The 23987-nt window shown below is 37.9% G+C and overlaps 2 protein-coding genes across 2 annotated transcripts; both read right to left on the reverse strand.

The window, feature by feature from the left end:
* Positions 1-1881: 1881 nt before the first annotated feature.
* Positions 1882-10872, reverse strand: stt3a (STT3 oligosaccharyltransferase complex catalytic subunit A). Its single transcript, XM_053516487.1, has 18 exons — positions 10779-10872; positions 9882-9993; positions 9729-9789; positions 9525-9646; positions 9173-9318; positions 8987-9077; positions 8748-8854; positions 8483-8647; positions 6783-6963; positions 5920-6075; positions 5713-5804; positions 5097-5252; positions 3972-4160; positions 3583-3699; positions 3385-3487; positions 2508-2696; positions 2307-2422; positions 1882-2226 (listed from the first exon to the last, which is right to left on the reverse strand). The coding sequence occupies exons 2-18, from the start codon at positions 9967-9969 to the stop codon at positions 2188-2190; spliced, it is 2118 nt and encodes a 705-aa protein (XP_053372462.1). The 5' UTR covers positions 9970-9993; positions 10779-10872; the 3' UTR covers positions 1882-2187.
* Positions 10873-12126: 1254 nt separating this feature from the next.
* On the reverse strand, positions 12127-23840 carry ei24 (EI24 autophagy associated transmembrane protein). The gene is made up of 11 exons (XM_053515629.1): positions 23702-23840; positions 21949-22076; positions 20590-20735; positions 20442-20502; positions 18475-18541; positions 18258-18382; positions 17994-18113; positions 14198-14309; positions 13995-14106; positions 13683-13757; positions 12127-13247 (listed from the first exon to the last, which is right to left on the reverse strand). Exons 2-11 carry the CDS (start codon positions 21988-21990, stop codon positions 13085-13087), a joined length of 1023 nt encoding a protein of 340 aa, XP_053371604.1. The 5' UTR covers positions 21991-22076; positions 23702-23840; the 3' UTR covers positions 12127-13084.
* Between the last annotated feature and the right edge of the window lie 147 nt (positions 23841-23987).

Consider the following 23987-nt stretch of genomic DNA (forward strand, 5'->3'; position numbering starts at 1 on the left):
TCCACCCCTTCGTGCCTACGTAACACCACACTCACTCCCGGAAGTGAATTTATTTCCGTCGACATTGATTTTATTTCAGTCGTGCTTATATTTATATTTTTACAACATATTAAAAGAAAAAATATATATAAATATATATATAGTAATTACACATGAAAAAATTGCGTTTGGATTTCGTGTTACGATTTTCGCGTAATGGCTATATTTCGCTGAGGCTAATAGATCACTAAAAACTACATTTCCCATGAGCGCTGGCTTCCACACTAGCCACCGTGGCGTGTAGCAAATCTTTGTTAGCTTGCAAGTCAATACGCCATGACATACGACTCTAAAACTATTATCTTACAAAAATATTTCCTAAACAATGTCTAAAAAATATATAAATATATATATCATAAATATATATATATAAACTCGTCGTTTACTTGTATTAGCTAGCTATACGGCGTACAGGCAAAGAGCCCGGATGAGACGGCGAGCTCTGATTGGTTCAGACGACCCCTCCTCCTCCGGCTCTTAGCCAAAATGAGTTCCCTTTGTGTTAGCAGAGCTATTTTGCCACATACAGTACTGAGAAGGATTCAATTAAATTAATTCAAATTTCCACTTAAAAAAAAATGAAATAAAATTACTCCACTGTCCCTAGTTGGCCTGGAGCGGTTTCTAGATTGATGGATAATCAATCCAATTTCAGGCAATGGGTTGGAATAATTTTTTTTTGTTTGTTTTGAGTACTGTTTCATCACACCACACCAAGTTAATTAGTTTCCTGGAACATCATATCAAGGAGTCTTTTATTTCTAACATGGAAGATTAATCAATACACAAAAAACATGGGGCGTGAAGTCAAAACCCTGGATCACCAAAACCTGAAACCTCTCATCGCCGTTGTTTTTCTTTTAAATAAAAGCATTTAGTGAATACTGATGCAAGTTTATTTCATTACATACAAATCTTAAACACCCATGTTATTTCCTGAGTGGTTAAACTTTTCTGATTCAGACAGATTAGTCAAAAATGTTAATTGTTAATACACCTTAGAGCAGGTATCACTAAATGGCAGACCGCGTCTGGACCCAGACAGTGTGACGGCTCTATCCGGACCATGATGCTTTTCTGATAAATAAGAATAAATAATATATCAGAAATCTAGCGCTTCTTTCCGCGGCTATAGGCATTACTCACCAGACCCAATAAACGTTATAGTTTACCATGTACAGTGGTGTACAACAGTGTGCATGGAAGAAACAAACAAAAACGCAACAAAGCATGGCTTAATCCAAAAAAAGGAAAGTAGACTATGAAAACTGGACCTTCAAAGATGAACGAACAGATCAATATGTTTATTTATCCTACAGGATGTTCAAAACCAGTTTGTCTCATATGTTTAAAATCTGTACAATACCGTAAAAAAACAACTGTATTTTAAAGCGCCACTATGAGAAAAAACGCAGGTCATTAGAACAAACGTATCCGCAGCTCTCCAAGGTGAGAGCGTGTAAAATACCCGAGGAGAGAGACTGGTACGACGGAGCAACCAGAGTCCTTTTACATTCAGTAACATCCCAGCAGCATGCAAATGAAGATTCACTAAAGACTGATTAAAGATTGTTGTTTGTATGCAAGAAAATACACACGGCCATTAAAGTTCAAACTGTCCACAATTTTACATAGATACTGAAATGTGTCAAATATTATTGAAATTTTAAATTGCTTATTTTTTATAGACTTAGAATAGACTGCTTATAGAGATCTGAATCCTAATTCAAAGATAAAAATTGGACCTTGGCTTGAAGAAAATTTTATTGGCCGGACCTTAAATTTTAATTCAGTACCCCTATTCTAGACCATAAAAAAAAGAAGAAAAAAACGACAAAGATATCCCATTCACTCCATTTATTTTCCCATTGGTAGACAAATCATTTGCTTGGTTGGTCACTGATTGCAGAAATACATAGTGAGTTTTCTGGACGTTTTGAAGTCTCACTTCATTCCCCACCAAAAACAAAAAAGTAACACCACATTGCAAATCATAAAAAAGACAAATAGAATCTCTTCCTGCAATCACAACAGAAGTATAAAAAATATTCACACTGCTCTCCAGGTCACAGGGGAAGGTGTTCAGTGCTGTGTGTTTGTGTCGATATGTATGTGTGTGTGAGAGAGAGAACTGTGAGTGTCTGGGCTTTACGTTCGCGAGAGACCTCGGTTGTCCAGATCTTTAACCTGTTAGACAGAAAGAGAAAGTTATCAGCATATTTTTTCGACTTTACAGAGATGAGCTGTAGTTCTGTTTTGAGGTTCACCTTGTATATCCTGACGAGCCAGTGCTCTGTGGTGTACGCCTCCTCGAGCACATCCAGCTCGAAGTCCTTGTTGCCAATCTCAGCGTTACGGACGCGGTCGTAACCGGGAGGACGTTCTGCAAACAGCATGTGGGTTAGTTCTCAAAAAAAAAAAAAAAACAGTAGAAGTTAAATTTTAAACCAGCGTGGACAGACACTTACTGGCCTCGGTGTAGACCTGGCCGAAGCGGTAGTAGCACATTTTGTACATTAAGCAGTTGAGCAGAACTGGAGAACCTTCCCTGTCCACACGGAACTCGCCAGTGGGTGTGTAGTAGTCGTGCTCCCTGATGTGCCGCCCCGTGTCTGTGCTTCCTCCAATACGTACCATCCACAAGAACTTGTTTATGTCTATAAAAACATAACATTTAAATAAATTATTACAGTAAAAAATTTACTTCATGGAAAGATACTAAAAGCAGACCGGATTTCACATGAAGAATAAAATGCCAATATTAATAAAATTTAAAAAAGCAACTAAAACAAAACTAATAAAATAGAAATGAATGCAAGAATGTTTTAGAAAAGAAAGGCAAAATAAATAAATATATGCATTAAAAAAAGAAAATAATCCCTAATAAAAAGGAAAAGATAACCATGGAAATATTTTTAAATAATTTAAAAAATAATGTTGCAAGGAACTAGTAAAATTAGACTGAAATAAATATAAATATAAATAAAAAAAATTGAAAAAAAAAAAAAGACTGACATTTAAAATATTAAAAGGAGAAAAAATTACAATTTTTTAAAATTAATTTTAATTCCTAGTCATGACACACAACAATTTTGAAATGTATTACTTTTAAAGAAAATGAAAAAAAAAAAGCTGGGAAAAAAAAATACCTTATAAAAAATAAATGTTAAAGTAAAAAGTAACTGCTTTAAATTATTTTTTTTTTTTTGGTAAACCCATTGACTGATAGTCCATCACTATTTAATTAGACATATCGGACTATACTCTCATTATTACAATATTTACATTTCAATCTTCTATTTCAATATAAAAATAATTTTATTTGGCGTTTTAACTCCTCCGTACCGTCTGATGAATATCCTGTGAGTCCTCCAAAGATCACCAACACGTAGCTGACGTCCAGCTCTCTCATGATCTCGTAGGCCTTTTCCTCTGAAGACGCCATCGCCTACACACACACATACACACACATATATCCTCATTCCAGCTTAAAAGATGATTATACGTAGTAAATAAAACCAGCGTAAAGAGTGCTGTGGTCACCTGGCCGACTCGAGAGATGTGTGTGTTGTTCCAGGTGTTGTTGTCAACCAAAATGGTCCGGTTCGCCATGGCGGTTATCTGATAGCCGTAATCCCACCAGGACATCACCTTCGCATCCTATAGGAAATAAAATGGTGTGTGTGGAGAAACAGGAAGTGAAGGTGAACGAGCGAACAAAGCTTCCACAAGGAGGGAAAACCACTTGTTTTCTATGTTAGGACTGGTTGATCTGACACAAAATTATGTAATGTGTACAGCATTCTCACCAATATGTATAATACATAACATATAAATAGTGTATAATTACTGAAGAAAACAGACTAAACAGAGTTGTGATCACACAATAATATACGTCATCAGCCTGTGTTAACGTAGAGGACTTGAATAACCTCGGGAGTGTTGTGCCTGAGCCAGTAATAAGCCTCTCTGAAATCGTCAAAGATGATGCGACTGCCGTCTCCTCCGCGAGCCGAGAGCACGATGGAGGGAGAGGAGTAGGCCTCGCTCGTCACCCAGGTCGAGTGGAAGGTGTACGTGATCAGGAAGAAAGCCATGACCAAGATCATTCCGCTGGCAACCTGGAGGGAAAAAAAAAAAAAAAAAAAACACAATGAGACAATCAGCACAGTCTGTTTGATCAGGAATAAAATAACACAGGCTTTTGTTGGCTGTCTGGTGTGAAACATTTGACTCTTGATTAACACCGAGGTCATTTGACAAACAGCAAGGACGAGAATCACCGGGACCGGCTGATACATTACCAAAATCACAATACCCAGGTAATGATTCAATTCATATTGCGATTAAATTAATTTCAGTTTTAAACAAACTTGATGGTGTGCTGTTTAAACAAAATGTGATGATTTGGATTAAAGCACACCACCTGTAGAATTATAGAGAAACTGCAACATTTTATCACTACTGACCTAAACATAATAATAATATAATTATAATAATATAATTAGAACTTTATTAATCCCAGAGGGAAATTGCTTCTTCGCATATCCGAGAGTAACTGGGGTCAGAGCGCAGGGTCAGCCATGATACGGCGCCCCTGGAGCAGTTAGGGTTAAGGACCTTTTCAACGTCTCTAATGAGACTTGCTTTTGCTTTACCCACACGCTGAACACACACTCATACAGACACAAAATAAAATATCTTTTACACACAAACACACGTGGTCACAGTGTTATAGTGAACAGTACACGCATGCTGATTATACCAGTGAGAGACGTGCACTAAGACCCACTAAGGTCAGCTGAGCAGGGGAGACGAATACCCAGAATTCCACAGCGCAAAAGAGAAAAACCGCTGACTCAGTTGTGATCACGTGATGCTCGGCTTTAAAACAAGGAGCGCATGCGTAATACATGATACTCGGTACTCGTAAAAAAACAAGACTTGTTTGTTTTCCCAAGTCGAAATTTATTAAAAAAAAATTGCTTGTCTTGCGGAACACTCGCAAACCGCGTTACTCGCAATCCAAGGTTTTACTGTATCAGTTAAAGCTTTACCTCATTCTTGATGGGGTAGGTGGAGTCCTGCTGCTTTTTGGTCTTCTTATCGGGTCGGCTGACGTCTAGGTTCTTCATGTACGTAGTGAGAACCTGAGAGACACCGATTCCTGAGAGGATGCACATGACCGGAGCTAAAACCAGCATCAGACGCACCTACGGCAAGGGGAGGAAAAACAGCTCCAAGTTTTTATGTAAAAAAATTTATAAGTATAAGAATATTAATGCATCAATAATTATAAGACTGCACCTGTATGGCAGTAAATACAGAAGATATAAATAAAATAATTTAGATCAAATACATTTGTGTGTCCAAATTAATGTTTCACGCTGTTAAAGAAATCCATGTAAGGACTAATTGATTAAATAAAATGGCACAGCAGGGTGACACAGCAGGGTCAGCTGACCTTGTTTAAAGCGTACTCGCATTCTATAATGTAGAATAATTTCTACAATGTACCAGACTTTAGATATTTTATACATTCACTTACACACTGAAAATATTGTATATGATATATATATATATACACACAATATATATTGGAATGTTGTGCACCATGATTTGTTTTGTTCGTATAAGCAGAAATTCATAACTAGTCTGGGACACGCAGCTTACCATCACAGCTGAGAAGTACATGCTGGTCACACCATACATGATGATGAAAATTCTAGCGTCCGACAAGTTGTTGAAGCAGTAGTACAAACCCACTAGAAATAAATTTTTGTAAAAAAAATTTTAATAAAATGTCAGATATGCTCTGTTTTTGAGCATCAACAAAATAAATAAAAAAAAAATAAATAAAAAGAAAGTAGTTTTCTTTACCAGGGAACATGAAGACCAGCAGCTGCAGGTCAAAATAGTAAGAGGACCAGGTGGTGGGCTGGTGCTCGGACACAGAGGCAATGATGGGGATGTTGTTTTTGGCGTAGGACGGGTCGAGGAGAGAGTAGAAACGGCCGGTCCATGGGGAAATCTTTCCTGATTACAAACAGAGAGAGAGAGAGAGATGATCAAGAGCTGACTAAGGTGTTTATATTGTTGTTGCTTATACTGTAAGAGGTGACTTAAATTTACAACATTGTGATTGTTCCTAGGAGTCCCTGGCTTTTTAGGAATCGTGTCTGTGTAGTCTGTGGGCGCGCGTGCGTTCTTGGGAAGACAGCGGAGGCACACAGTTTTCTGTGATTTTTGAAATTTTAGATTATATTTTATTTTATTTGTTTCATGTATCTCTAAAGAAAAATTTAAGGGGAAAAAAAATATAAATAAATAAATGAGGAAATTTGTTTGATATCGTGAGAATCATTTATAAACGAACCCGAGCCTTGAGTCTTGTGAGGATGTTTTACTCAACATTACAGTTAGGGAAGTGTACAGCACCGATGTGTGGAGAGAATAAAGACGAGTTTTCTCTAGATTGGTACTTTGGAGTTGAGTTAAATTAAGTTAATAAGTAACTTCTTTTCCAAGATCATAGCCACAATGTCCTCACTTTATTAAAACTGTGTTTTATTAATAAACGTATATCTTGTGTATCTTTGTTTTTCTGTAAGCTGTTTCAGCTCCAGAGTAATAAACTAAATTAAATACAAACTTGTTTGCCACATTTAACGTCTCCATCCTGTGCTGCAATCTTAAATAAACACACTGAGCAAATGTGAACACAGGGCGTGTCGTGTCCTTACCGGTCAGCATGAGCACGGCTCCGACGGAGAGCAGCACAAAGCCGACAAGGGAAATGACGCTCTTGAAGAGGATCTCGAACTGCTGGGCGTTGAGTTTGCTGCGCAGGTAGTCGACGAAGGCGTGGATCTGACACAAGCCGAACACGCCGAAGGCAGCCATGTGCTCCGATGATTGCACTGGCTTTAAAAGAAAAACAAGAACGATTGGATTGAGTTATTTTAGGTTAACATTAGGTTGATGATAGCAGGATGAGGTGAGGTGATTTCAGTTCAGGTATCGATATCACTGATCGATTGAATCGAATAACTCTAGTTATACACAGCGTCTCGTTAAATGAAGAAAAACAAAGGTTGGAAGGAAGTAACTAGAGACGGCTGGTACCTCTGATAAGCAGACATGGCTAATACGTTTAGTCTAAAATAGAGGGTTGACTGATATGATTTTTTTTTTTTTATGCCGATGATGATTATAAGTGATGATCAGATGTGCGTTTGAAACAGAAATGAAAATCTTGGTGTCAAAAATTAGAATAACACAAACGGCTATTAAAAAAAAAAAAATTGTTAAAATGGCTTTAAGCACGTGTATAATAAAAAAAGACCTTTTTAACGCTATTGAAAAATAAAAGTAAAGGGTGCATCCAGTAACTGATTTATTATTATCATTATTATTATTAGTTTTAGAAGATAATAAAGAAAAATAAATAATAATTTCTGCAGATTTATAAATAAATGTAAGCTTTTTTTTAAAAAATCATTGTAAAATTTAAACTGAACTAATACAGTAGAACTTTGAAAAACGAGTCTTAACCAGCAGGTTTATGGTGTAGATTGTGATGTAGAAAGCAGTTGCCTAAAGTTTCAGAAACTCTTCACTGAAGATGCACTCACCCGAAACAAAAGTTAAAGCTATCGGATAATTGTAAAAATACTAAATATCGGTCCTGATCGTTGACTAGGCTGGTTAATCGGTCGACCCCTAGTTTAGATCATGATGCTGGTGTGCAACAAATAAACCAAACCACTGATTTCATCACAGATTAATGAGTTATGTTATGCATTTCTGTTTTTCCTGCAACGGATGAAAAAAAATTCAAAATTTAAAAAACAAGTGCTAGACAGACCACGTCCACAAACAACCTTTAGCACTTGATACACACTACTGCTGCAATCTAGCAAAAATAAAAAAATTTGTCATTTTTTAACACATTTAACATATATTCATTTATTTTTTGAAACTAAACTACCTTTAACCCCTGAGCGTGTTTGTGTACTTGGATTTGATTTGGAGGTTTGAAGATTCATTTGATTAATTAATTAATTATTTATTCCAGATTAGATTGTTTTTCTTTCTTTTTTGTATTTATTACCAGAAATGGACTGCTCGTGTCTATAAACACATTATATTAAAGATATTAATGTTCGAAAAAATTATGTTTAGAACTCATAAGAATAAAGAAGCTGATTTAAAAAAAGAAATCTTTATTATTTTAATGTTTTAAAATCTATCTACATATAAATATTTATTTACTTGTTTATTTTTAATGAATGTGATTTACAATTCACATTCCATAGACGATATGTATGAACTGGTTCATTATAAACCAAATTCAAGTTTTTTTTACTGTTAGAGCTCAGCTGTAACTGATATGATGCAACAACCATGCAGAATGTGTCGCGTGCGTGTGAGATTTATCCACCTGAAATCCCACAAAGGAGATCTGCATGGACAGGATGGTGCCCAGGCAGTAAACGGTGCAGTACGCCACGTAGATGCGGTGAGAGAAACGCCCGGTCAGCATCAGGACCAGGACGTGCAGCGGGATCAGGTTGATCAGGAACACGTAGCCTCCCCATGAGGACACCTGCAGACATTTAAACATACAGAGAAAGAGAGAGAGATTTGTATATAACGTATATATAGTGTGTAAAGACTACAACACTACCAAGTGGGATGACGCTCACCATGTAGAAGTACGCCAGAGCGCAGTTGGACGACCAGTAAATCGACCCGGTCTTCACCGCCTTGATCCACATGTAGTAGGTCAGCAGCATGCAGAAAATAGCGATTCCTTTCCAGGGAAAGAAAAGAAAAAACACACTGTAAATCCATATAGACATGGCAACTTCTGTTGTCATGGTTACATGACAAAATGGATTAATAATCTATTTTCTATTGAATTATTATTATTTTTTCTTTAAACCTTCGTTATCGTAGGAGCCTGCGACAGATCGGGAGATGTATCCCGGTACAACGGCGATCATGGCAGCGGCAAGAAGTCCAGCGCCAGCATCCTGTCAGAAAGAGGGGTGAAAAAACATGAAAAAAATGAAACACACCCTACATTATGACTTTTATATACAAGTAAAACAGAACAGAGAAGACGAACCTTGAGCTCCTTGGTGAAGTGGTAGGTGACGATGGCGGTGAAGGAGGAGAAGAGCGGTGCAAGGAACACGCACACGTTCCGGATGTCGATAGTAATGTGAAAGAAGTGCAGCATGTGGTAAAGAGCCGCCGAGGTCACCATTAAACCTGCATGGGAGAAGCTGTTCTTCTTAGTGATGTCACAAAAGAGTCTAAACTCTTCACATGCAAATCATACTGGAAGGTACAATTGGTTGTACAAAAAATCAAGAGCGATACTGAGAACCTAGAACGAGTTCATTTGTGTATAGGGATGGACCGATCGAATTCATTCATGCATGCACTAGCACCGTGTTCGGGTTCACTCAGCGTACCGGGATAGATGGTGCCTCCGATAATTCTGCCGAGCGGGTACCACGCGCGGTCATCGAACCAGTTATGAAACTTGTAAAAGCCCTCCTCCGCCAGGAATCGAGTGGTGCGGTAATTGAAATACCTTTTGGAAGCAAAGCGAGACATGATCAGGACCATCATGCAAGTCTCCATCAGGGCTTCTTTTACACTTTAAAGATACTCACGGATCGAACTCGTGGATGACGCTCTCGAACCTCAACACGGAAAACAGGCGAGTGGAAAACGCTGTGCAGGACGAGAGAGAGAGACAGCAATGAATGAGTGTGATGCAGTAAGCTAAAGCCTTGCTTTAGAACCAAGAAATAGAAATCACTCACAGAGCACGGCCGCCATGGACAGGATGAGGAGTTTGAGCAGCGTGTCCTGTTTCTCATAGGACAGCCGCAGAAAGCCCATCTTGGTCATCTTTAGTTTGCTAACACTCAATCCCTAAGAAAAAAGAAAGAAAGGCACACGGGTCAGTGTTTACTGACACACGTAACATTCTCTGCGACAGTATTCTTCCAAATATCCAGTCTGACAAGTCTTATAAGCGTGAAGGTATTCCACCCAGGTAGGCTTGTTTTTTTTTTTTTTTACCTGTACTAACTGTATAGTACTGTATTCACGCAAATCCCGCCTCCCTGCACCAGGATTGGTTTATAGGATCAATCTCCTGAGTTCTGATTGGCTGATTTCACTGTCAAAGTTCATAAAAATTGTGGGTGTAAACCAATCAGTGATGAAGGGGCGGGTTTTGTGGAGCACAGATAGGGAAATAATTCAAGGTTGTTGTTTTTAAAATGCAAAAATATATATATAGTTTATTAAATTCATTTAGATTAAAAAAATACGCAAAACATAATTGAACGAACCAGTCAACTGACATAAAACACGTTAGATTAGATAACATGGGCTGACTAGCTGCCTGTTAAACTGGGCCAAAATGCAAGAAAATGCTCGATTTATTTTCCCACACATAATACATTTACAATTCTTTTCAGCTTTACATAAACAATGTTTAAAAATCAAGCAGGGAAAACTTTTAAAACCTTTTAAAAGGAGGTTAATTTTCTCCTGCTAATCTGAACAAGCTTGCTAGCTAGCATGCTAACACTACAGCCTGCTACAATATTCTAAACATTTTTGCTTAAACTAATGATCTCAGTATACATTGCAAAGTATCTCGGTTTATCTCAAGGTTATTTAGCAAATTATAAAAATAATTAAAGTACCAATTTCTTTCATCGGCGGTTCACTTCCACTCCGCTCCTGCTACACACTTTCCCTTAAACACACACACACTACTCTCTGAGCACTCAGAGCCCCGCCCAGCCACGTAAAACCCGCGCTTATTGGCTGAACGGCAACAACGTATACGTTTCCTTTTTTCTGATTGGTTGCCCAGGTGTCACTTAAGCCGTGACGGAGTTTACGTTTTCCTTATGTGCTTCAGATCTGACGTGTCCTTACAGATGTGCAGCTTTACACAGAAAAGGAGAAAACAATAAGTGCAAACTATTGTGCTTAACTTCAAATATGTTATGCACTTATTACAAAATTAACTAGCAGCAGAAATAGTTTAATGAACTGACTTAAAACTCTCAGCCACGGGAAAACATCAGAACTGTGCAAACATTTTAAAGAAGGCCATAAATGACAATCCCGCCTGAGTGGCCTGGAGCAGACTGCAGAGCAACTAGAGGAACATCCAGCAAAATCAACACATAACTGGTCACCAACTTGCGAAAGAGATGCATCTGTCTGTGGGAACTGTACGCACAATCATTCAGTGCATTAGGAATTATACAGAGAAACATAAAGCGAGTTTTGACTCTCATGACTGTGTTCTGTTATTCTGCACAATCAAAAGTTCCAGTCTGACTTGAACACACCTTACAGTTAAGCTCTTATATATTGTTCTGGATGTTGTACAAACGAATAAGGCGTCAACTTTATCTTGTCTCACTTTGTTCAAAAAATAAATAAATAAATAAATAAAAGCAATTTCCCTCTGGGATTAATAAGGTTCTTTGAATCTTGAATCTTTTAGAGTTGTGCTGCAGCAGTAGAGAATCTTTGTTGGGATACTACAATTGTCCAAAATAGTTGAATATAATTCAAATTTACAGATTAGTTTGGGCAAAACTTTACACTCAAAATTGGTATAGTACCAGTCTAAATAATTGATCACTTCAATGAAATGAAATGGCTTCAAGACCAACATATGATTTAACTTGCTATTTTGACTTTTGTACTGATAGGATTTTATATTTCTTATACATTTCTTTTGATATACTTTTTAAAAAAAAATTTTGTTGTTGTTGTTCCATTTTATGGTCACGGGCGGTCGTATAAGCTTTTTACTGCATATCGTACTGTGTATGTGACAATTAAAATTGGAATTTTGAATTTTAACTAATACAGTACTAATAACCAACATCTATGCTCTCTGAGCATATTATTTATTTATTTAACAATGAAACAAGTCCTTGGTTGCAAAGTTTGTACCCCTGCTGTAGGCACTTTTCAAATTACTGTCATAACAATAGAAAAGAAGAAAAGACGATAAAACCTATAAACTTGTATATACAGACCAAATTTATTGAAATAAGGTTTAATACTTTTTACAAAAAACAATCACTCACAAACACCAACCTGCGTTGGTAACACTATATTCACTTCTTACGTTAATGACATACAGGTTAAAAAACAAAACAAACAAAAAATAAAATAAAATAAAATAAGTACACCACACATCTCTCTCCCCCGAGTGGATTTGCTGACGCGAGCCGGGGCCTTTGTACTGTATGTGCTTCGGTCAAACGTTAATAAACGTTAACCTGTTAAGATTCCTAGATGACATCTATATGAATATTGATTGATACATGAATATCATGAGAAGGACGGTGACTGTACTGAAGGTTAGACTTGGCCATGGCATTATCGAGCTTAACAACAGGTCCGGACATGACCCATGAACAGCAGCAGCGTAAAGCCTCGTTGTCATTTTTGATTGCTGTAAGATCTGATTGGAGTTCCGCATTCAGCTCTATATTTTTCGTATTGAACAGGACCATCCTTATAGAAAAAGTGCAGCTTGTTTAGTTCATCACGTGTAACAGAGACTGACTGGTTGAGAGGCTACAACAAAACAAAAAACGTAAAGCATGAACTAGGCATTATTTTGTAAATTAAAAGGGCTTTTCAATTGTTCCATTGCTCTATCGTTAACGACACAAACACGACTCAGATGCAGCCATTAGCTGGGGTAATAAAGGAAATGACAAGGCCAGGTAAAAAGAGCAGTGAGGGCAGCGACTAGGTGCGATGTGGCTAAAACATGTTTTTGTGCTGTAGTTCCTATAAAATCACCCGAATGGCACAAGACGGGTACAAAAATCAGTCCGATGTCGATACACAGCTCTCGCTTGTCATTTACAGTTAAAACAAAGCCTTATAAATTTTCCTCAAGGACATTAAAATGCATTTAAAACACAAAGAATGCAATATCGTATTCCTGTCTGCAGAGCGCCTGAGGTCACTGATGAGGCGGAGCTTTGTGGCGGATCGGGGACGCGTGAGGAGACGTTAGTTTCTCTGTGGAGCTCGAGGAGGTCAGAGATGTCTGCAGATGAACCGTCTTGTGGAAGAGCTTGTTGCTGATCAGGACCACAAGGGAGAAGAGGCGAAGCTGGAAATGACTGCAGGTGAAAGAAACAGGTTTAAAAGAAGTCTAAAAGAAGGAGGCGTGCCCGCATATACGAACTGGTGCCTGTGACTACCATGTCGGTCGTAGTAGAAGAGGCGTAGCTTATGTGAATATCATTTAGACTGAGAGGTGTTGCTTATTTGCAGGCCAGTTAGAATTAAAGAGGCGTGGTCTATGTGCATGTCTGTATTAAATGCGTGGCCTAAGTGCATGTTATTTACAGTAAAAGGCGTGGCCTATGTGCATGTCAGAACGCCAAATTTGCATGCATTTAATAAGAGGCTACTACTTTTGCATGAATTTATTAATAAATTGACTAATGATGTTTTGAGAAGTGCATCAGATCATGTCAATAATAAAAGGAGACATTTCTAAGTAAGAGGATTTGCATTAAGCATGAAAATGTCTTCACATTATTAAGACTCACTAGAGCTTCACAGGTGTCTTGGCCTCGTTGGCGCTGATAATGAAGAGCGGAAACAGAATGGAGAAGAGACAGCCACTGAAAGAAATAAGGCAGACACTGAAAAAATGCAAAAGAATTCTGTAAAACTGTTTATTATACAGAAGCAATGCACCTCCGTTTGACATTTAACATTGAAGGACATTAAACTTTAAAGTGTATTATAGATTAAAAACATTTATACAATTGGCGTATTTGATTGCAACAGCTCATGCACTGCGAGTCACACGATGTACGCATGACATCCAGATTTACCAGCCGGAATAGATGTCGTACCTGATGATGTATGAAGATGGCAGTGCAGTCAGCAGGGCCATGGGCAGACCGAAGCCAAAGTAATATGGCCAGTTCCTCTCAATGTTCGACAGCCTCTGGTGCATCTCGATCCCTTCCAACCACAAAGCAGACACGTCACTAACAGCGCTTTCACACAAAAACAGACACTGTTACAGACAGACAAGAGCTAAGGAGGAGCTCACCATGGTTAAACCAGCGATATTCAAAGCAATAGAGCGAATATAGCAGAGACATGTGAAGGAGGCTGACCGTCTGTCCGATCGCGTCGATGGGAAACAGACTCACAATCATTCCCTAAGAGAGAGAAAAAAAATGCACACAGAAAGAAAAAGGAAGAAACATAAACATCTGAAAACTTAACACTTACACTGTAAAAACAGTAGTTTTTTTTAAAAAAATGCTTTTTCTAAAAATACTGCTTTATGGCAATATTGTTTTTAAATAACGTTATATTCCCACAAAAGAATTAAACATCTAATTTTGGCAAAAAAAAAAAAAAGAATTTAAGAATAATAATAATGATAAATCTTATTTATTTTTCCCTCTTTTATATATTTAATAACATTATTCTTTTATGTTGTTTAATTAAATATATAAATAAATGATTAAAAAAATATGCATTTCTATAAAATAGAAAAAGCATAAATATATTGATTTGCTATTTTACTGCATTTTTTAAAATATTATTTTCCTTTATGGTTATTACTACACTGAACAAAAATATAAACGCAACACTTTTTATTTTTTTACCGATTACTCTTAAATATTGTTTACAAATCTGTCTAAATCTGTGTTGGTGAGCACTTCTCCTTTGCCGAGATAATCCATCCCACCTCACAGGTGTGGCATTTTAAGGTGCTGATTACACAGCATGAATATTGCACAGGTGTGCCTTAGACTGTCCACAATAAAAGGCCACTCTGAAATGTGCAGTGTGATCACACAGCATAATGCCACAGATGTCGCAACCTTTGAGGGAGCGTGCAATTGGCATGCTGACTGCAGGAATGTCTACCAGAGCTGCTCATGACATTGTTTTCTCTACCATAAGCCATCTTTAAAGGCATTTTAGAAAATTTGGCAGTACATCCAACCAGGCTCACAACCGCAGGGCATGTGTAACCACACCAGCCCAGGACCTCCACATCCAGCTTGTTCACCTCCATGATCGTCTGAAACCAGCCACCCGAAGAGATGCCGCAACAATCGGTTTGCATGATCAAAGAATTTCTGCACAAACTGTCTCAGGGTAGCTCATCTGCATGCTCGTCGTCCTCATCGAGGTCTGGACCTGAATGCAGTTTGTTGTCGTAACCGTTTTGAGTGGGCAAATGGTCATATTTGATGATGTCTCGCACATTGGAGAAGTGTTCTGTTCACAGATGAGTCCCTGTTTTCACTGTTTAAGGCAGATGGCAGACAGCGTGTGTGGCATCGTGTGGGTGAGCGCTTTGCTGATGTCAATGTTGTGGATCGAGTGACCCATGGTGGTGGTGGGGTTATGGTATGGGCAGGCATCTGTTATGGACAACGAACACAGGTGCATTTTATTGATGGCATTGTGAATGTTTCATGTTTCAGCAAGATAATGCACGGCCCCATGTTGCAAGGATCTGTACACAATTTCTGGAAGCTGAAAACATCCTGCTTCTTGCATGGCCAGCATACTCACTGGACATGTCACCCATTGAGCATGTTTGGGATGTTCTGGATCGGCGTATAGGACAGTGTGTACCACTTCCTGCCAATATTCAGCAACTTCGCACAGTTATTGAAGAGGAGTGGACCAACATTCCACTGCCCACAATCAACAACCTGATCAACTCTATGCGACGGAGATGTGTTGCACTGCGTGAGGCAAATGGTGGCGACATCTGTGGCATTGTGCTGTGTGATCACACTGCACATTTCAGAGTGGCCTTTTATTGTGGACAATCTAATGCACACCTGTGCAATATTCATGCTGTCTAATCAGCACCTTAAAATGCCACACCTGTGAGGTGGAATGGATTATCTTGGCAAAAGAGAAGTGCTCACTATCACAGATTAAGACAGATTTGTGAACAATATTTGAGAGCAATGGGTCTCTTGTGTATGTAGAAAATGTTACAGATCTTTGATTTCAGTTTATTAAAAATAGGAGCAAAAATAAAAGTGTTGTGTTCATATTTTTGTTCAGTGTAGGTATACAAAAAAAATATATAAAAAAAAAAAAAAAAAAAAAAAAAAAAATATATATATATATATATATATATATATATATATATATATATATATATATATATACACACACACACACACACATATATACACATACATACATATACATACATACACATATACACACACACACAGTCGTGGATAAAAGTTTTGAGAATGACACAAATATTATTTTTCACTAATAGCTCAACTGCTTTTAGATCTTTGTTTCAGTTGTTTCTGTGATGTACTGAAATATAATTACAAGCACTTCATTCGTTTCAAAGGCTTTTATCGACAATTACATGACATTTATGCAAAGAGTCAGTATTTGCACCTTCTTTTTCAGGACCTCTGCAATTCGACTGGGCATGCTCTTAATCAACTTCTGGGCCAAATCCTGACTGATAGCAACCCATTCTTTCATAATCACTTCTTGGAGTTAGTCAGAATTAGTGGGTTTTTGTTTGTCCACCGCCTCTTGAGGATTGACCACAAGTTCTTAATGGGATTAGGATCTGGGGAGTTTTCAGGCCATCAACCCAAAATTTCAACGTTTTGGTCCCCAAGCCACTTAGTTATCACTTCTGCTTTATGGCGCGGTGCTCCATTGTGCTGGAAAATGCGTTGTTCTTCACCAAACTGTTGTTGGATTGTTGGAAGAAGTTGCTGCTGGAGGGTGTTTTGGTACCATTCTTTATTCATGGCTGTGTTGTTGGGCAAAATTGTGAGTAAGCCCACTCCCTTGGATGAGAAGTAACCTCACACATGAATGGTCTCAGGATGCTTTACTGTTGGCATGCATCATGACTGATGTGTCACCTTTTCACCTTTTCTTCTTTGGACAAGCCTCTTTCCAGATGCCCCAAACAATCGGAAAGAGGCTTCATCGGAAAACATGACTTTGCCCCAGTCCTCAGCAGTCCATTCACCATACTTTTTGCAGACGATCAATCTGTCCCTGATGTTTTTTTTGGAGAGAAGTGGCTTCTTTTCTGCCCTTATGACACCAGGCCATCTTCCAAAAGTATTCGCCACACCTGCCTGCTGCCACTCCTGAGCAAGCTCTGCACTGGTGGCACTCCGATCCCGCATCTGAATCCTCTTTAGGAGACGATCCTGGCGCTTGCTGGAATTTCTTGGACGCCCTGAAGCCTTCTTAACAAGAATTTAACCTCTTTCCTTGAAGTTCTTGATGATCCGATAAATTGTTGATTTAGGTGCAATCTTAGTAGCCACAATATCCTTGCCTGTGAAGCCATTTTTATGCAACGCAATGATGGGTGCACACGTTTCTTTGCAGGTCACCATGGTTAACAATGGAAGAACAATGATTTCAAGCATCACCCTCCATTTAACATGTCTGCCATTCTAACCCAATCAGCCTGACAGAATGATCTCCAGCCTTGTGCTCGTCAACATTCTCACCTGAGTTAACAAGACGATTACCGAAATAATCTCAGCAGGTCCTTTAATGACAGCAATGAAATGCAGTGGAAAGGTTTTTTTGTGATTAAGTTAATTTTCATGGCAAAGAAGGACTATGCTCACTCTTCATAACATTCTGGAGTATATACAAATTGCTATTATGAAAACTTAAGCAGCAACGTTTTCAATTTCCAATATTTATGTAATTCTCAAAAGTTTTGGCCATGACTGTATATGTATGTATGTATGCATGTATGTATGTATGTATATATACCTGTGAGTTTACCTGTTTAATGTTGTCTGGTTCAGCTGACTAACCTACAAAAACAGAAAAAAAAACATTTACTGTACCTGAATGAGGAAGAGGGCCTGGAGGAGGAGGTTGAAGAGCATGTCTGCTATAATCTTGCTCACACTCGGAAAAGGCTGAGCTTTGCGTCCGGATACTTCGAAAGCCAGGTCGGCAATGTCCTAAGCGGAAAGGTTAACACACACTTTTATGCTGATTGTAGTCGGACACAAAAACCATCCACCATCTTATCTTCCTCTATGCTCTACAGCTACGCAATTTAAAACTCAAGAAGCGATAAATATAAAAAGTTAATGCTGCCTGACCTGGAACCAGATGGCATTGACGATCTTGCTGAGCACAAACAGAGGCAGGACCCAAAGCGCACTGAACACTGACGTAAGGATGAACTCCAACCAGGACCATACATTTCCATGCAGTGACGGATCACCTGAACATCACAGATGCCACAGAATAATACTTTTTATTTGCTAGCTAATGGATTCGCAAGTTGAACACAACACCAGGGTGAGATGAACATACCGATGATTTTTGCAGTGAGAGTCTGGAGCAGTGGTATAAACACTCGGTAGAAAAGAAACAGACTTAGCTGTTAGGGGAGAAAAAAAACAACAGAATGTACTCATGAGTCAAGTTAGAAACTTAAAGACACTTAAAGCATCATTTCACTAGTTATTAGACATGACAGACATTTATAGCTTCTATAGAAACCATCAACAATTTTAAATCTCAGTAACTGGTCTGCATTAGTAACAGTAATAAAACAATCAATCATTAGTACTGATAGTTAGAAAAGTATGCCCTATACAGTTGTGCTCAAAAGTTTGCATACCTTGGAAGAATGCGTTTTTTGGTTGTTGTTTGTTTTTTAAAAAAAACATGGCTGAGAATGCAAAATAATGTTTTTTTTTCTTCTAGGACTAGTTCATATGTAAGGCATAACAGAATGGCACAATCATCAAACAAAACATGACGATAAAAATAATGAGTCGGCCTCACCAGAATCAGTCCTGATGGTGAATGATCCTAAATCCAGATTGTTGAGTGTTTTCTACACGTAGAAGTCAATGAGAGTGTTCACACGGGCTTTGGTGACGTGCGTTTGTCCAGGTGCACGTTTATACGGCATTAAAAAAAACGTTGCATGCAGTTTTTTCTTGCCGTTCAAAACCCAACGAACGCAAGGAAACCGCTTCTATTTCGTTTTCTGCGCGTTCATTTTACACTTCGGAGGACCGGATATATCCCATGATCCTACATGCTATACATGGGGAAATGCGGAAAAGGGAAAAATAAAAAAGGTGGTGTAGCTGCTCACTCTTCTTGGCAAAATTGGCTCAATGATATTGAGGTTAGGAGACTCGATGGCTGGTCCAGAACCTTCACCCTTTTTCTGCTGTAGCCATTGGTGGGTAACATAGCGTTTATCGTTGTGACTTTAATTTGGATCTCATTAATCTTAATGACTTTAAAGTACCTTTTTATTGTCCGCCTTAAAACATCACAACTTTTTTAGCTCTTTCATCCCTCTGCTGCAGCTCCCTGTGGCTTTGGAAATAATGAGTATTTAACTTAAAAATGTATTACTTTTAGCTCGTTAGTTTTTAAATGCAATACTTAATTTGAAAATTATGGTGTTCTTGTAAGATTAAAATAAAATGTGTTTAATTTTTTGTCGCTCAAAATATGCGTCACAACCGCCGATGTGCGACACCCGCCGGCACACCATTAATATAAATAGTCCTTTTTTTTTAAATTCAGGTTGACAGCTGGCTGCACGCTCCAGTACACGCGATAAAAAGGGCTCACAAAAGGATGCGTTATTTCGACAATACATTTTTGTTGTATATAAAATTTTGTTTTCTCTGTAGCAGTTCATTTAAAAGCAGCAAACCACAGTTTTTTTATACACGGCACAAAGGTAAAAAATTATATACGCAGTGTTATCTTTACTTTAGATCTCAAAAGGGTCTTGTGGCTCCCAGTGGTTTCTTTTCTGTGAAAAAGGGGTCCAAGTGGCTCTTTGAGTGTTTAAGGTTGACGACCCCTAAACAATGTGATAATTAATCATTTCACCTGACCACCAACCCTTGAATAAGAAAAAAATATATATTTTGAATTATCAGTCATACTTTCCAAATAAATGGTGATGTTTAACATTTTCTTTCAGGGTATGAAAACTTTTAGGCACAACTGTATATTACATTTCAGTTTATTTCCACTGGTTGAGCCTTGGGTGCCCATCATCCTGTCACTAGTTTGATTATGGGATTTGGCAGACACCTTTATCCAGAACGACTTACATTTTTATTTCATTGTAAATTTAAGCTACATTGTACATATGTTGAAGATCAAGGGTCTTGCTCAAGGGCCCAACACTGGCCACTTGGTGGTGGGATTTGAACCTGGAGAAATATATACTATATATATTTTTAGGCCTGAATACAAAAATGAACAAATAAATATTTACTGAGGGAGAGAATACGTACCCAGAACACGCCTCCGTTCCAGGCACAACACTGAAAAATCCTACTCGCTACTTTGGGCTCACTGAAAACACAACAACAAGGAGAACGTTACAAACGGCACAAAAGTGAAAGACTGTATCTCATGCACGCTTATGCACGTCACACCTACTTCTCATGTTTACGGTCCTGACTCTGCGCCCGTCTCTGTGCCAGCGGGCCGCTTGCTCGTCGCCGTCGCTGCTCTTCCCTTTTCTGCTGAATGCGAGCGTCGAGCTTCGTGATCGTCGCGATCCCCAGAATAGAATCCTTCATCCCCTGAAGGTTAAAACATTTTCAAATTTATCTGTTTATTTCAAGAAACAACTAAAAGTTCCAGTTATTGTTGTTAAATTATGCTCCCACCAAAATTATCAGCATCCCAAACACATGTAGACTTCATTTCAGGAGAGAACTGAAATGTTTTTTTGCCTCCACATTTCTCCCCGAAAAGTGTTTTCACAGAACCCCTTCCATAAAAGCCCGAATCCGATTCTCGAAAAATATTTACTGATACTAGATTCCTAAATACAAGTTCTTTATCTGCGATAGGGTTTCATAACCTCTTAGTGAAACCCACCCCAAGATTTCACCACCCTTACACTTTTTCAAAATTTGTTAATTTTTTATGAATGCACTTCAATAACGCAAGGGGGTCGGAATACTGAAAATAGAAAAAAAGTGGGGACGACAGTATCTAAACACACTAATCTAAACTACACTGTAATCTACACTATATCATTCATTATATTAATTTCTAAAATAATCGAATGAAACAAAAGAGGAGATTGTGACTCGTAACCTGCGAGTCGATCGCGCCTGATCTAAATGTAATGTTTCTCAGTTTTTAAGTCTAGGCTAAAAATCTATTTACTTAGCCAAGCATTTTTTTTTATAGATTGACAGAATGTAATGGTGAACTGGTATGTTTAGATACTGTCTTCCAAACTCTTATTGATCACTCAGGTTTGTTGACAGTCGAGTGATTCGAGTGGTTGCTTTTATATTTCAGTTCCCGCTCATGTCTGTGTTTCCTTCTGGCTCTTTCATTTTTAGTTATGCTGTCGTAGTTAGTCCTGCCAGAGTCCCTGCTTGCACTCTATACTAAATATAAATTTACCCTATACATTAAGAAACTGTGGGTATACCAAACTGCTCTCTCTCTCTCTCTCTCTCTCTCTCCGTCTCTCTCGTCTGTCGAGCTACACATGCCGCTCCTGAGCTCCCAGTGATCCGGACCCCTTCCGCCCTCTGGACATGTCTGACTCTTTCTATTGTCATTTCAGGGAGTTTTCTAGACAATCTAATAATTATAATATATAAAATAGATAAATTAAATATATTTGTAAATAGATCAATGTAATTATATCCATAATTAATAAATATTTTCACACATCTTTCAAACTAATTTTTTTTTTATTCTGTAAAGCTGCTCTGTAACAACAAAATTTAAAACACTATTTAAATAAAACTGAATTGAAGTTATGCTGACCGTCGCAACATTGCGGAGAAAGGCCCTGACGCTGTCCGCCATCTCCAAACCAGCTGGAGAATCATCAACTGCAGAAGGAGGGTGAGCCAGGAAGTAATCTCATGACAGGAGCAGGAAATCCCGGTAAACTGTAAAGACAAAGAATGTTTTCTTTATAAACGGAACTTTGTTTCCCAAAATTGTTATTTGCATTATGACATTCCACTATCTGTACGTTTTTTTTTTTTTTTTTTGAAACATCAAATCACCTACAGCCCAGATTTGGCGCCCTGCGACTTCTGGCTTTTCCCAAAACTTTAAAAAGGAAGAGATTCCAAAGCACCAAAGGAGTTCAGGAAAATATGACGAGGCAACTGATGGCGATACCAACAAAGGATTTTGCACTGGGAGAAGTGTGCGAAGTCCCAAGATGCCTACTTTGAAGGAGATTTAGGCGTGGTCCTGTGTGCAATGTAACTCATAATTCCTTTAATAAATTTTAATAATAATGTTTTTAAATAACTTATGTGACTAGGGCTTGCCAAAATGCAATCACTTTTTTCCTCCATGGAAACTGACGATCACGATTCTCCTTTATATATATATATATATATATATATATATATATATATATATATATTGTCTACAAAGTCTCTTGTATAAAAAAATAATTAATTAAAAATTGGTTTTCCCAATTTAACAGTAAAGAGAATGAGAAAATGAATCAATATTTTTTAATTACTTAGAATTTTCAATTAACCATATGCAGCTCTACATGTGACAATATGATTTTTTAAAAACACTGTAGACATTGTAAAAAATAAATTTGTTGTTTAGAAATGTAATACAAGATTGGTATTTTTTATATGAAAAAAGTTGTACTTATGCTTTCTTTTTTTTAAACCTGCAAACAAATATTGAAATATTTTGTAGATTTTCCCTTTACATGAAAGTGTAAAGTTAGTGTGACATCACAAAGAAACTTAATAAATGGTCCAAACATGTGCCTAAAAAGGTATATACACCATTTCCAGGTAAAATATAAAAGCTACAAAGAACACAAAAGCATGGGAACAAGAAAGATCAGCACTTCCTTTTTGTTCTCCAGCTTAATGTGTATAGTTGTGTGCAAAAGTGTGTACACCCTTAAGACAAAAACCAAGAAAACAGAAGTGCAAGGCCTTTTCTCTGTGACTTTCTTGATCTTAGAATATGATAAAGTTATTTAACCTAGAAATTGGAATGTTGTTCTTTAAAGATTAAAAACAGAAGCAGATCATTATTTTTTTTAATCATTTGAAAGCTACAGGGGGGTGAAAACTTCTGCACAGTATACAAAAACATGACCAAGGTTCAGGAGCAGAAGAAAAAACAGCTCAATAATTATTTTTAAATACAACTCGTATTAATAAAGATTATTACATAAAACAGCATAACGAAACGTTGTTATAAAAATAATAACTGAAATAAAATAGTATTGATTCCTGTTTGTTTGTTTGGCTGGTTTGTTTGTAAACAGCCAGCCAGCTGTTGTCAATCACTAGCTGGTGCTGTTTATTGTATTTATGGTGATATATTTATTTCTACGCTGTTCTTGATTAAAGCCTGACTGTATGTTACAATTAATTATTTCTATAGTTATATTTGATCTCAGAAAACAAACAAAACACTAACAGCAGCACCGCTGTGTGATTTAAGCTAAGCTAAGCTAGTAAACAGATTAACACAACTTCACGCTACAGCCACAAACATTTAAAATATAAAACCTTCATACCTCATATACACGATATTCTTATATCTTCTGTATTGTTAAGCCTTATTTCAAAAACCCCACACACTCATTCTCAGCTCTCTCTCTCACACACACACACTCACTCACTCACACAGTGAGCTAGCTTCAGTTGCTATTATAAAAAAAAAAAAAAAAACAGCTAGTGCGTGCGTGCGTGCGCGCGCCCGTGCGTCGCGCGCGCCATAGGGGCGACGAGAAAACACGGCGGCTCGCGTGCACGCGCGCGAAGCGCCCAAGTCACGGTTCACGCGCACCGAGCGCTACCTGG

The sequence above is a fragment of the Clarias gariepinus genome, chromosome 17 (assembly GCF_024256425.1).
Source record: "Clarias gariepinus isolate MV-2021 ecotype Netherlands chromosome 17, CGAR_prim_01v2, whole genome shotgun sequence".
Taxonomy (NCBI): domain Eukaryota; kingdom Metazoa; phylum Chordata; class Actinopteri; order Siluriformes; family Clariidae; genus Clarias; species Clarias gariepinus.